The sequence below is a fragment of the Oryzias latipes genome (genome assembly GCF_053564925.1).
Source record: "Oryzias latipes strain Hd-rR chromosome 1 unlocalized genomic scaffold, Olatipes_Hd-rR_3.1 chr1_Y".
NCBI lineage: Eukaryota > Metazoa > Chordata > Actinopteri > Beloniformes > Adrianichthyidae > Oryzias > Oryzias latipes.
Window position 1 is genome coordinate 3,165,008 of NW_027616335.1, and position 13,051 is coordinate 3,178,058.

At 39.2% G+C, this 13,051-nt stretch overlaps 1 protein-coding gene across 10 annotated transcripts in view; it reads left to right on the forward strand.

Moving 5' to 3' along the window:
* Positions 1-13,051, forward strand: part of LOC105354450 (inositol polyphosphate 4-phosphatase type II) — a 162,167-nt gene that overhangs the window by 53,333 nt on the left and 95,783 nt on the right. For all 10 annotated transcript variants that reach the window (XM_020703700.3, XM_023957536.2, XM_023957537.2 and 7 more), the window contains one exon: positions 9,811-9,890. In XM_020703700.3, the coding sequence (XP_020559359.3) occupies positions 9,811-9,890 (80 nt within the window). The remainder of the gene's footprint in view (positions 1-9,810; positions 9,891-13,051) is intronic.

Below are 13,051 nucleotides of genomic sequence, written 5' to 3' on the forward strand. Positions count from 1 at the left end.
CACCACAAAAGCCATTCAACTTTCAGTGTGGTGCTAAAATATCAAACACAGAAGCATTCACAGCCACAGAAGCCTGGAGCGCTCATGAGCCTCCTATTATCTTCTTATACTAACAATGCATATCGTCAGTGAATATGAGCGGATTATAAAAGCAGTGCCAGTCTGTTAGGAAAATCTTGCAAGAACTGTTCACCCACACAAAACTCCCATCTGCTCCAACTTATGATTTTATTGTGTGTGTGTGTTTCAGTGAAATGCATACTGTTTATGTTTGAGTCCTGCTCACTGAGCAATAATTGCCAAGCGTGTCTTGTAGCCTGAGGTCAGAGCTCGTATACTGTAGTGTTCCTGCACGTATGTTAGGCAGGGATGCTGAGAACGCTTGATTTGACTGAAGTCACTGAGGATCAGGCTCTAGATCTTCTGGGGCATCATTGTCTGTCTTCCTGCCTGACTTGGCTGTTAACCACCTCTGGGCTGCACCACTGATCTCTGTAATTGTCTCCGTCTCTTCAAAGAGAGCTAAGAGTTGGTTTGATCCGAGCTGTTTACTTTTACAACCCCTATAGCCCCGCTCTCTAAAGAAGAGAGCGATCAGCCACTTCAGGCATGAGCTAGCATATTATAGCACCATTATTGTGCGCAAGCAAGTGTGTGTGAAAGAAAGCATGAGAGCCAGAATGCTGTAGCCTTGAGGTGAGTTAACAGCTCATTGATGTGACATAAGAGGGAAAGAGGTGTAATCTGCATATTCCTATACTTTTGTCCTCAGGTATACACGAGAAAGGAAATTGGGAAACAAAAACCCTGTCTATTGTTCAATGACACATAATTACAGGTGCTGAGCAAATGATGGCAGACAACTAAAGTGCTGCAATAATGCAATGACCAGAGGAACCCAACATGCAAGATGTTGGCTGTGCTTTTTTAGACTGATAAAAATAGATCTTCATCCACTCTATCTGAATCATCTGTCTTTTGCTGCGCTCATGGACCTTGTCAGAAGAGGGGGGGGAGGAGGAACCACAACCACATTCTGCATTAACTCGACATGATAGTAGTGAGCAGCTGAAAGACAAGCTTTGCAAGTGCAAAGTTTATGATCGCATGTATCCATCACATCTGTTAGAAAAAGGAAAAACATTTAAGTGGCTTCACAGATAGATTTACTTTCAGAGCAGTGAAATCTTTGGACCTGCCATCAAATCAAGCTTAGTGACTCAGTGGAGGAAGCCTTGATTTTTATCACAGAGTCTGGCACGGGCTTTGCTATTAAAATTTATGGAGCAAAGCAAGGATGTGGGGAAACCGTACCAGAGGCTGGCTGCAACTTGATGGCAATCTGGATTTCCATTTAATGGTACTTAGGTACATTTTTATCAGTTTTTGAATCATTTTTAGCCCTCTCACTTACAGGCAAAAAGCCTTGATCTGCTTCTACCTGGCAGGGCAGCGGAGACCACATAAAGCGATGAAGTACACAAGGGCAGCAATAGAGGGTGCAAGTTGTGAGGCACAAATGGAGAGGTAGAAAGGCATTCTTGTTTGGGCAAGCATTGACAAGCTGAAAAATGCGTACGTTTGACTGCTGTTTTGTGGCTATTCTTTGCCTCAGCTGGGGCACAGAAACGCAGGTCTTTGAGAAACGCGCACCGTTTGGGGAGAGAAGGCGATATTAACGTGGCTGATACTGCACAGCGTTCATCGTCCATGACTCAGTGGATCTTTCTCAGTAACTGCATGTGACAGAGCTGTTAAAAGACCTCCCCCCGTGGAAAAAGCCAGTTTCTCTTTCAGTGAGTCCTTTACTTTTTGAATTGAATAGTAAAGCCTTTGTTTGTAGTGTTCAATTGGAAAATTATTTTTAGAAAGTGGATTTTGTTTCTAATGAGTAATGAATTTTGTGTTTGTGTGTATGTGTGTATTAAAACACACAAAAACAGCAAACACATAAACAAGTAAAATGTTGTGACTGTTCTTTAAGACGTCTGCATACTTTCAGACTCTTAGAACATCTTTTTTAGTTTGCGTAAATTATAAAACTCTAATTTGGTTTAAAAAGGTCTAAAATTCATATAAAATCGGATTTACAAGCTACTGAACTTATCGAGTAGAAAAATATCCATTGAGACTTCGGTAAAAAATGTGTTTTACATTAAACAATTAGAATAAAATCGGAAAGTATTGATCTTTGCATCACATTATGATTATGTTTCAGTTAAATTCTGGAAAATGTCTTTGTTCCTCCTGTTTCAGCATAACCAGGTATTTCTTTGATATCTTTTTTGTTGTTGTTGGTTATATATTTTTTTTATTGCATACTTTGTTGATGAGATGATTTAAATGTATCTATGGTAGAAAAATATTTTAGTTTTGTTTTCTAAAGACCCAAACTTTGAAGGCAATTCCTGCTCTTTTCTCAGTTTCATGCTGACTCAGTGTTGAGCTTTGCTTTTTGACACATTTGACACTTGTTGTTTAGCTGTCAAAAGTTAAAAACTCTTCAAGAAGTTGAAGACGATGTGACATTGATTAAAAAATGGATTTAGGCCTGAAGCAGAAAAGCATCAAATTACCATGAATAAATTCATATAAAAATACTAAGTTCAAATCAGCATTATTAAACTAAGTGTTACTCAAACGCCTTATCACCCTCCCCTTAGCCCTACACACCCACCCACAAACCTGACTGCTGACACTGTTCATGTATTGATAATGTAGGGTTAGGGTTGGTGTAGATTCATACTTTAAAAAACAGAATATGTGATTAAATTGAGTGTGTTGGGATCTGGATAGTAGTTTCTAAGACTTTTCACACTTACAGATGAACATCATTTCATGAACATCATTTCCATCAATGCGGTGTAGTTCTGCAGAACATCAAGTCTTTGCAAAAGCAAAAACAAGGCAAGAATGAGGCCAGTGCAGAATACTCTGTGCCTATCAGAATGTTTTGAATTTTTAAGCTTACATTCAGCCTGCAGCCTGCCTGTTGTCCCTCTTGTCTTATCTGCTGCCACTCAAAATTTCTCAAAGTTGTCTTGACAGGCCCCTGCTTTGCCCTTTGCTTTTGTCTTCCTTTTCATGCTTTTTTCTGAAATCCATTTCGCTTGTGTACACTTCTAGCTGGTCGTCTGTGGTTTGTTGTTTGTTGTAGGAGTGCTGCAATTCACATTGCATGCGCGTGCAAATTTACCTTGACCCAGTGTGACCCAGAGCTAACAGCAAATCATCATCGAACCCAATTTAAAACATTTTTTATAAGATTTAAATTGTCTAATGATGGTTCATGTACAAATGTTATGAGAGGATGTATCCAGTGGACACACCTGTTGGATTGCGGGGCAAAAGTATTTTCAATTGCTGCCAAGGGAATAAAACCAAACTAGAAGTGGACATTAGAATTTAGTGTAAAGGCCAGGCGCTATTTAGGATTAGGGTAATGGTTAAAGCAGGAAATGCTGTAAAGCTATGTTCACACCGGGCATGTGTTCAAGTATGCGCTGAACGTGAGATTTTGGACGCACTTTTAGTATATTGTGTGCACACTGGTCTGTTGCTACCTGATACTAGCTCATGTACTCATAGTTAGAAAAGGCTTGGTACAAAATATTGAAGCAGTGAAAATCAAGCAAATCTTGCTCCAGCCTTTTGTCTTTCATAGCTCTATTCCAATATACAAAAGACTTGGTGTCGTATAATTCCAGCCGGGCACAAACTGCAATGAATAATTAATTCTCCATGATTAATTTTCAACCAGTTGGCAATTCTGTGAATTAAAAAAGATGCTACCCATACCCACACATCATTACCAAATCTAAGTCCTTTATTGGTCAAAGTTCAACTGGTTTAAATTTCAATGAACGTTCAATGGCTGCCCATTTTTGTGGAGTCCAAAAACAAACTTAAAAACTTGGCTAGTGATTTGAGTTTTAAAACGGAAGGTCGGAACACACATACACGCATGTTTATATAGACTATTCATTGGAAGTGGCTGCTTGAATGCGTGTTTCCAAGCATGAGACTGTCTCAACGAAGACAGCTCTGCAGATGGTTCTTTATAGGTTGGACAACAAAGACATTAATTTGTAGAGTGAAAGGCCACTGATCTTTGGTTTATCTGGAGTAATTTTTTTCTACTATCAAAAGGTGATTGATGTCAAAGTAAAGAACCATGAAATGAAATCAAAGAGAATGTCATGGACAGCCATTCAAGACCGAGAGCATCAGTTCACCTGGGAAATGTACAGCCTTTACTCTTGTTTAGGGTGAGTGGTTATCTGACAATCCTTGTTGCTTCAGTTACCAGCAACATTTGTTCTTTCAGGTTTACATAGACTAGCCAAGCCGCTGCTGAGAGATTCATGTGGGGTCAATGAAAGACGTGAACTGAACATGGAGCGGTAAATGTGTTTTGCTAGGAGGGCTGCTTAAACGATGCTTTAAGTGGCAATAAAAGAGCGCTGTCTTCGTTCTTTTCATCTGACAGCCAGAAGCCTCTCACACTCTCACTGCACTAAGCAGTTTGTGCTCTCCGTGTTGAATGTGAGACCAATCCCCCCTGGTCTCTGTGCTCTTTTCAGGAACTTGAAATTTTGATTTTCCAAAATATGTCAAAAAATCTTCCACTTCAAAGTATTAAATCTGCCTCAAACCAGTGTTCTTGTTTCAAACTTTGAAGGAGCTTTGATCTGGGATTCTTCGTGCATGCAAAACATCTGTCCTCCTCGAGACGGATACTAATTCTTACTGTAAGCTCAAATTCAGGGTGTTGGCAGGGGAGGACAGAGAAAAAGGGGGACAAAACACATCGGTAATCGTCAAAACACACAAAATGGAGCAGCTACTTAAAAATTGCACATGGAACTGGCAACATCATAGACTACATGGATTCCTCTGCACAGTGGGAAGAGATCTTGGCTAATTTTTTTTTGGCAGTGGTGAGCTCATGACTGCCACTTGGCACCCAGATCATCAATCACCCTAATAAAGCCACAAGTCCTTTCTTTCTAATGTAACCTCTTTTATTAAGGAATACTAACTTGTCACTACTGTCACTCCAGAACTGCTTAATTTGATCTGTGAGCTTCCACATGTTAAGTGTCGTGGCGACAGAATGCATGTGAGCTGAGGCAGGTCTTTCCCTTTGTGCCGTGTTGTGTGACTGCACAGGGTGATAAGGGCCGGGGTGACACAGATCTTTTGTTCTGCCAGAAATGCTCACCCCTATGTGGCAGCACAAGTAAATGAAACCCTGTTTAATCCATGGTTTAAGAGTAGTGAAAGCTCAGCTGTGTGTCGATGGTGTTTTTGTGAAGGCTTGCCATGTTTCTGTGCCCGTTAGATTTTTTTCTGCGCCTGTTTGCTTGCTTTACCGGCTCCCTGTAACAGCTGCGTGCATCTGTGAATATTTAATTTCAATTGCATTTGAAGGGCAGGTGTCTCACGAAGCAGCTTGTGTGATCCTCAAGTGGGCTATTGCCTCTTTTGAAGTATTTATCTGTGTACACACGCCTACATACGCAGTTTTGCAGCGTGTGGTCGAATTTCTTGTTAACTCAAGTGACCATATGAAGAGTTTCTTTTCCTGTCAGCTGTCTGAGTCACAGGCTGCAGACACATCTTTGCATGCTTATTTCCCTCACTCCTCTTCTCTTTGTTGCTATCTTGGTTCTGTACGCATTAATTGTCTGTCTTCCTTCCTTTTCTGCCTGTTCCTTTTCTATGTTGTGCCCCCCACAACCCCTCCCCACCTCCCTGCATTTGTCTGCTTCCTTCCTCCTCACTTGTGACTCCCTCCTCTTCCTCCTCTCTTTCTCGCTTGTCGTCACGTCAGCCACAGCAACAACAGCAGCAGCAGTAGCAGCAGCAGCAGCTCACCCCAACCACTTTCCAGCCAAAGCTAAGGGCTGCAGTGTGTACATTTCTAGGCGTGCGTCTGTGTACTTGTGCACTTGCGTTGCATGAATCAGCCAGTGTGCACGCTGCTCCTTACAGAGCAAATTAGACATGCATATAGAGAACCGTGAACTGGAGACTGAGGGAAGGGATGTGAATGGACCGTCCTGGAGCTCATTGAGAGGACCTTGGAAGACATAACATCACTTCTTATCCTCTCTGTTTTATGCGTTTTAGCCTCGCTCTTATTTTCTGCCAGTCTCTCCTCAACTCTGCTGCTGCTGCCTTGCTGTTTTGCTGGCTTCAAACACTCGGATCCTGAGACATAACTGTAAGTGGACTTCTTCGTGTGTTTGTGTGTGTGCAACAAGATGCGCACATTTTGTGTCCATGACACCGTTTCTAATGTTCTTCTCATTATGGGCATAATTTGTTCCTGGCTGCACGACATGACATCTTTGATGACTTAATTAGGCCAATTTGTAGAGCCATGTTTGCGGGGAGCGGGAAGTGCAATCATGTAGACATGACTGACCTCTGCGGTAAAGATCTGTGAGTACCATTGCAGTTGATTATACACAAGATGCCACAGTGGCTGTTTCTATAAAGTGAAACGCTGACTGAAGGTCCTCCCATTCAGGTGACAGATAAGAAGAAAGGGAATGATTGAGAGAGTGTCAGTGTGTGTCACTCAGTCACCTCTGGCTGGAGAAAATCAATAGCTCTACAGGCTGAGTTGGTCCATTTACCTCTGCCAAAAGATGAGCAGACACCTCAGATCTCCATAGTTCATAGAAGACAACTTTGACTCCGCTGCCTTTTAACTCTGCATGCTCCTTCATTATTGTCATTTTTATGTACTTTTGATCTCTTGTGTGTGCTTTTCAAAGCTCGTCTGGGAACACATTAGTCAAAACTTTTACTTTGGAAAATCCAGGGAAAAAAGGAATTGAGATCAAAAGTTTGTTTTGTGGCTCGTGCGCAACACCACTTATTGAAGAAGTCAAGAAAAGAGTTGTAAAGACGGAGTGATTAAAAAAGAGGAAGTAAGTTTAAGATCGGAACAGAGGGAGACCATCATAATGAATCCTTCGTGATCCTGGAAGAGCATCATTTGTCTTCTTTTCCCGCTCCTTCTCCTCCTCTTGCCACCATCTTTCCCTCATTTTCTCTAGTATTGCTACTTTGATCCCACACAAGAGCGTGGTCTCTAGAGCTTCATTACTTTTAAAGCCTTCATCGTGAGGGTCCATAAAAAGATGCTAAGAAATGGATTTCTGAGACCATTTACCAGACTTTCTGTCCTTGCTTTAAAGTAATGGCTACAAAGCGGCATAATGCTCCTTCACGGACTGTAATGGCCTCTGAGCCTTCTGCTGTGGGTTATCAGGACAAACTGGCTGTCATACGTCAGCTCTGAAGAATCTGACGTTGTGCATATTAAGCGGCGCCTGCTGGGCATTCACCCCCTGTTTAATTCATGAGGACATTTCTTTCTGCTGCAAGAACTTGTAACTTAATGTAGGGTTTGTGTGCTTTAGAAAATTTTAGCTTTTGAAACCTTTGAGGACAGGTTGAAGGATTGTTGCTGGTCATGCACCACATGTTATGGTCTGCATCCTTTTTCTGTGGTTTTCATCTTGATTTATGCAGGACAGAACGTTTTGTCGTAACATTTTGCCTCTGTCTTCAAGGCGTTTGTGAGCAGGACGAGGCAGATGAAGACATTTCTTCGAAAAAGGGCAACATACTGGTTGCCCTTTTTTTAATCTGATACAGGAGACTGCAGCGAGATCTAAAAGAGGTGATGTGAGGGGGCAGTGCAGCATTTGGTAGAGGGCGGAGGCGACATGGGAAAGTGTAGCCCAATGATGAAATAATTAAACAGAGGTAAATGAGGGGAAATACTACTCCCAGTCAGTGACTCTCCCCTTGTGAGGACTGCAGCTGCTGCTGTGCTGAAGGTTTTAATAAACAGTATTACACATTCTACAGAGTATATGAATATATGTGATGACAGATTGAAAAGAAATGCTTCCTTTTGGCATGAAGGGTGATCTTTCTTTAGGGCCAGCTGTCAAAGAACTATTTTTCCATTTTAGGAACTTTGTTGCTCATGTGACACTTTTCATATGACTGCTGTGTCATAAAGGAACCCCAAGAGATGCACACACGCTAGGACATATACTGAAAGTCTTTAACAAAATAAAAGGGGTGTAATGGAAAATTTTTAACAATTTGATTCATATCATATTTGTAGATGCTGATACAATTTAAAGTTGATTCATTCCTTGTATTTCATGCAGGATAATCAAGTGTTAATTAATATGTGTACGAAACAAGTAAACAAGAGGTAATGACCATAAGCCCATTCACATTTTAGTTTCCTAAAGTTCAGCTCACTGCTGTTTTTAAACATCAAAATAATAACAGATCATTATTAGAACATTCTACTTCACTGTATGGTCACAGATCTTTGCTAAATTCAAGCTGTTTCCACACATTGGACTGGAATGATGGTTGATCATTTTTTGTTGTCATCACATGTGTGTGTTGTCCGTGTGATGATACTTGGTTGCGTTTACATTACATGTATTTTAAATAAACCTACTGTGTCTCAATACAATCGATATTTTTCAAGATAAATTATAATCGATTTATTTCATTTTGAAACAATTTTATAATGGTTTAGGTCAATTCAATTCACAACTAGCCTCAGATAGATACAGTAAATCTGGTTGAATCATCGATGAAGTTGATTAAGCTTTGCACTTCTACAAAATAAATGTAATTAAGAACTTTTTTTTTAATGTGGTTAGAACCAGTACTGTTAAATTAAAATCTTATTTTTGATTGATAAACATGAAATAATTAATGTTTTTGAATTGTTTGATTTAGTTTTTAACGTTATCTCTGCTGGTTTTTTTTGGGGTTACTGTGCCACGTCTTTTTTCTTTTTTGAGATATGTTTGGAGTCATATATGATTGTTTGAGTTAAAAAAAAATAATCAGCATCTTCAGATTGCAAGTCTTTCTGTGCAATCTAAACATTATGCAATGAATCATAGGTTATGAGCTGTGTGTTGCCTCTTTCTAAAATAAAAAAAAAACAATCTTGTGGTGGTCCTGCATAACACCTAAAGCCCATTTGTATTCAGTGGACAAAATAAATACATTGTTCTGTTTTCATCTAGAGAAGCAGAAAAAGACTTTGACAGTCGTGAAACCTGACACAGATAGCTATAAAGGGGAAATAGTTTTATTCTGTATCTTCATTGTGGCATTTGATGCAGCAGGTTAGGAAGGCTGATGAAAAGCATCTCATTTCGGTAGATGAAAGACTTGAACTTCTATGTTCTTCAGAATCAATTTGAGTCGTATTTTGATGAAATCCACCAATGCGGCTTTACAGCATTGTTTGTTGCACTCCATGTCCTTGGCATGATTACAAGCCCTTAAGGCACTGGAGGCCATCAGCAGTGTTTCTTGCAGGTGCAATGCTTTCATGTGCATGATTCTGGGCTTACCCTTGAGAGAATGGGAGTGTTGGTTTCCCACAAATGTAGATCACCTCATTGCTTTATTGATGGCCTTGTCCCTTACTTCTCTCCCCATGACCTAGTTCTCGTGCGCTGACGCCGCTTGTTCATATCGTGCCTGCAGGAAGCACATGTTGTCAGAGACGCAAGAAAGTAGAGACTGTCACACATCAGGATGAATACATGTTTTGGACAGCTCTGAATTTTACAGTTCAATGTTTTTTTCAAATAATCCAATTGATACTTTACTTTTTACATTTCTTCAAAATCTGCACACAATGCGTGGAATGAGAACAGTTCCTTTCACAGCTTTGTTTCTAACTTTTTCAGTATTCTGAAGCATGGTTTTCATTGCATCTTCCTCTCCTTACAGGGCAGCTTGCTGGGTAGTGCCACATTTTCAGTTGGAGATCTGCTGAGAACTAAAGATGAACAACTGACCTTAAATCTCAGGTAAGAGCTTATCCGTGGCATACCCGTGGTTTTCTGTTGGAATTATATTTAGACCTTAAACTCCAAAGAACTAGACTTTGCAGGGGGCCTCAAACGTGGCCTAAACTGTGAAAAAACGGTTGTTTCATTGTAGGGGCAACAGCAGGAATGCTGCAGAGGCTTCCAGTTTGATTTGCTTCAGAGATATTGTGGTGATTGGCTCCATCTTTTGTTGTAGATTGAAGAAATAAATGTGTTTTCTGTAACAGCCTTAGCACTGCATTGAATCTGCTTAGTTACAAACGAGGCGTTTAAGGTATAGCTTTGAAACAGACAACTTTAAGATGCTTTAGGAACACTTTTGTCCAAATAGTTTCTTCCCAAAACATTTTAACCTTTATAGTAATAAAAGGTTCTATGTCAGCCTCTGCCTTAAATAGGTAATACATATTGGTAGGATTTTTGTGTCTCACAAAAATATAATGTATTTAAAATGTGAACAGGAAGAGCTAATCTTGTGTTGCAGGATCTACTCTTATAGAGTTTTTGTACACACTTTATTTTTGACGGTATAAATTCTGAGATCTGCTGCATTTGAAGCAGGGGGAAGTGTTTAATTCTGACCAATCCAAGGTGCAAACTATGCCTTTCTAAAGTGCTGGTAATAAACCTTAACACCTGGCTGTATTTGAATTTATTGTTTTTTTCTTCTTCTGTTGATTCAAATGGTTTCTGTGGATTCTGAAGTAAATTTGTAGTGAACAAAAAATGAACAATTCTTCTGAGCTAGTAGCATGTTAGCCTAAACTAAACATGAAAACAAATATTTCTGTGCTAATGCACCGCATGCTATAGTTATATTTGAAAAGAAACTCTCTTCAGTAATATTTATTTTTGTTTGTTTGCTTCTCTTTATTTATTTTTTTCTTAAATACTTTTCATTTTCTGTCTGTGACTCCAAATAACTGACCGTGACTGTGTCCAGGAGTTTAGCTTCCGTAAAAGTAATGACACCTGCGTATTTGTACAGTGTTCACCCCAAGCTTTATTTACAAAAGCAGTCCAAGCATTCTTCTGCTGTCTCATTGGGGTCTCATTTTGTCATAAGTCTTTTTTTTCCCCTAAGACAACATGAAGGTCTGGCATAGTACTTGTAGCCCTGACATATTTTCATATGATAAATGAAAAAGGCTTTCTAAAATTCAAAGTTTCAGATTGCTTCTGTACTCTGAAATGGCTGTTATTATCCTGTCTTTATAAAGTATTATACTGAACATGAATGCAGTTGCTCAGATACAATCTTTTAAAAAGCTGTGAGGTGAAATCTCAAAAGTAGAAGGAAAAATCAGTTTTTCAATTCTTATTATGAATTTGTTTCAGAAATTGTTGGCTATTCTCCAGTCTTTTTTGTCATATTGGTACCAGAATAGGTTTTAATCTATATTCACAGGGGGGCAAACTGGAATCAAAAGCAAAAGTGGTTTAACAGCAGGAAGTGAGGGGGGAACGAGGAAAGAAAATCCTCATTGTTCTCAAAATACGTAGTTTAAATGCAGCATTGTAGATTTCATATTTAGTGATTTTTTTGTCATAATTAGAGATCCATCAAATGACATGATATGCTTTTAATGTGTTTGAAACTGAATGAAAGTGGAGAGTTCACATTTGAGGATGTTTGCATACTCCATTTTACAATAGTAAAGTGTGCAGAACATGCTCGAATTTGTATTTTCTTTTAATTTATTACAGTACACTATATAAAAAACAAAAATCAAATATATCATCTAATTGTGCTACATCTATCCATAGAGACTTTTTTAAATCCTCAAAATAATTGAATCCTTTAAATGGCAAACTAGATTAATGTAAAGACCCACTTCAATCATCTTTTGATCTATTCTAAAATTGTTCCCAGTGGTCTTTTAATTAGGATTGTGCAGTTTTTAGCCGAATTAAAAAAAACCTGCGTATGTTTTCTAGGACATGTTTCCTGCAGAGCGGCAGTATTTCATTAGAAATTCACCTCAGAGTTGTAGGCGGGACTGTTGGGGGAGAGTAAGCCTTCCGCCTTTTCCTATCATCCCTTTATTTACGGTATCTCCGGCTAGCTTACAACCCTTCACAAGTCCAACCTAACATTACAGAAGCAACAAAAATGGCGAGCAAAATATCGTCCCTATCCATTTTGAGCCAGATGCCAGCACAGACGAAGAAATCAAAGACGTAAATGGATCTATTTGTCTGTAAGTGGATGCATTATAATGGAGCGGAGCATGGCCCTGCGACAGTAGCAGCTACATCACTGCAACAAGTTTTTTTCAAATGGTATGGATTAGTCTGCTCCTGATTCACAACGATTAAAAAGAAACAAAAAGAAAAGCCTCATAAATGTAATGCTAAGCTTAATTTTCTTTATATATTTCCTCCGTAATGAGAAAAATGACACAAGAACATGTTAAAAAACACAATTTTCATTTGAGTTGGTCTTTAAATTGAAACAATGTTGCATTGAAAGTGTCATCTGATTTTTGTCATTGTTAGCCTTGAATGTGGAAATGGAGGGACTTGTGGCCTTAAACCATTACAAGATGTTATTTATGATTAGTCTCTTTTGATAAATCAATAGAGAACTGAATTCTTCTGTTTTCCTAAGATTGAACTAATATTCAACAGTACTTAAAAGAAACAGATAAAAGGTCAATTTTAAAACTGAGGAGTGTCCAGAAACATTAAATTCTTATAGGTTTTTAGTTTGTCTTAGTGTTACTTTTGCAAAGAAATCTGAAGAAATTTGCATGCACAGAAACTACAAGAACACACACATTTTATGCTGCGTTTGACAAGCTGTCTCCTGTGTGTCACTGGAGCTTGAATGAATTACACTGACAGTGAATCATGCATAACACACAGTGACACACCAAAGATATGGTCTGGATTTGATACGCTGTTTGTTTGGTGGCTCATTCAGGGACCAAACATTTGAATGATGAGCAGCTTTACATGACTCTGTATGATTCACTCTGGGCTTTTTGACCTATGGAAGAGTCAGTGACTCACAGTCCAAATTAGTTCTGCTGGCCAAGCAGCACAGAAACTGCAGCACTGACATGGGCAGAAACGCAATTCTTTCTGCCCAAACAGATGCTTCATTTTAATACAATGCCCTAATCCCCACTCAGGCA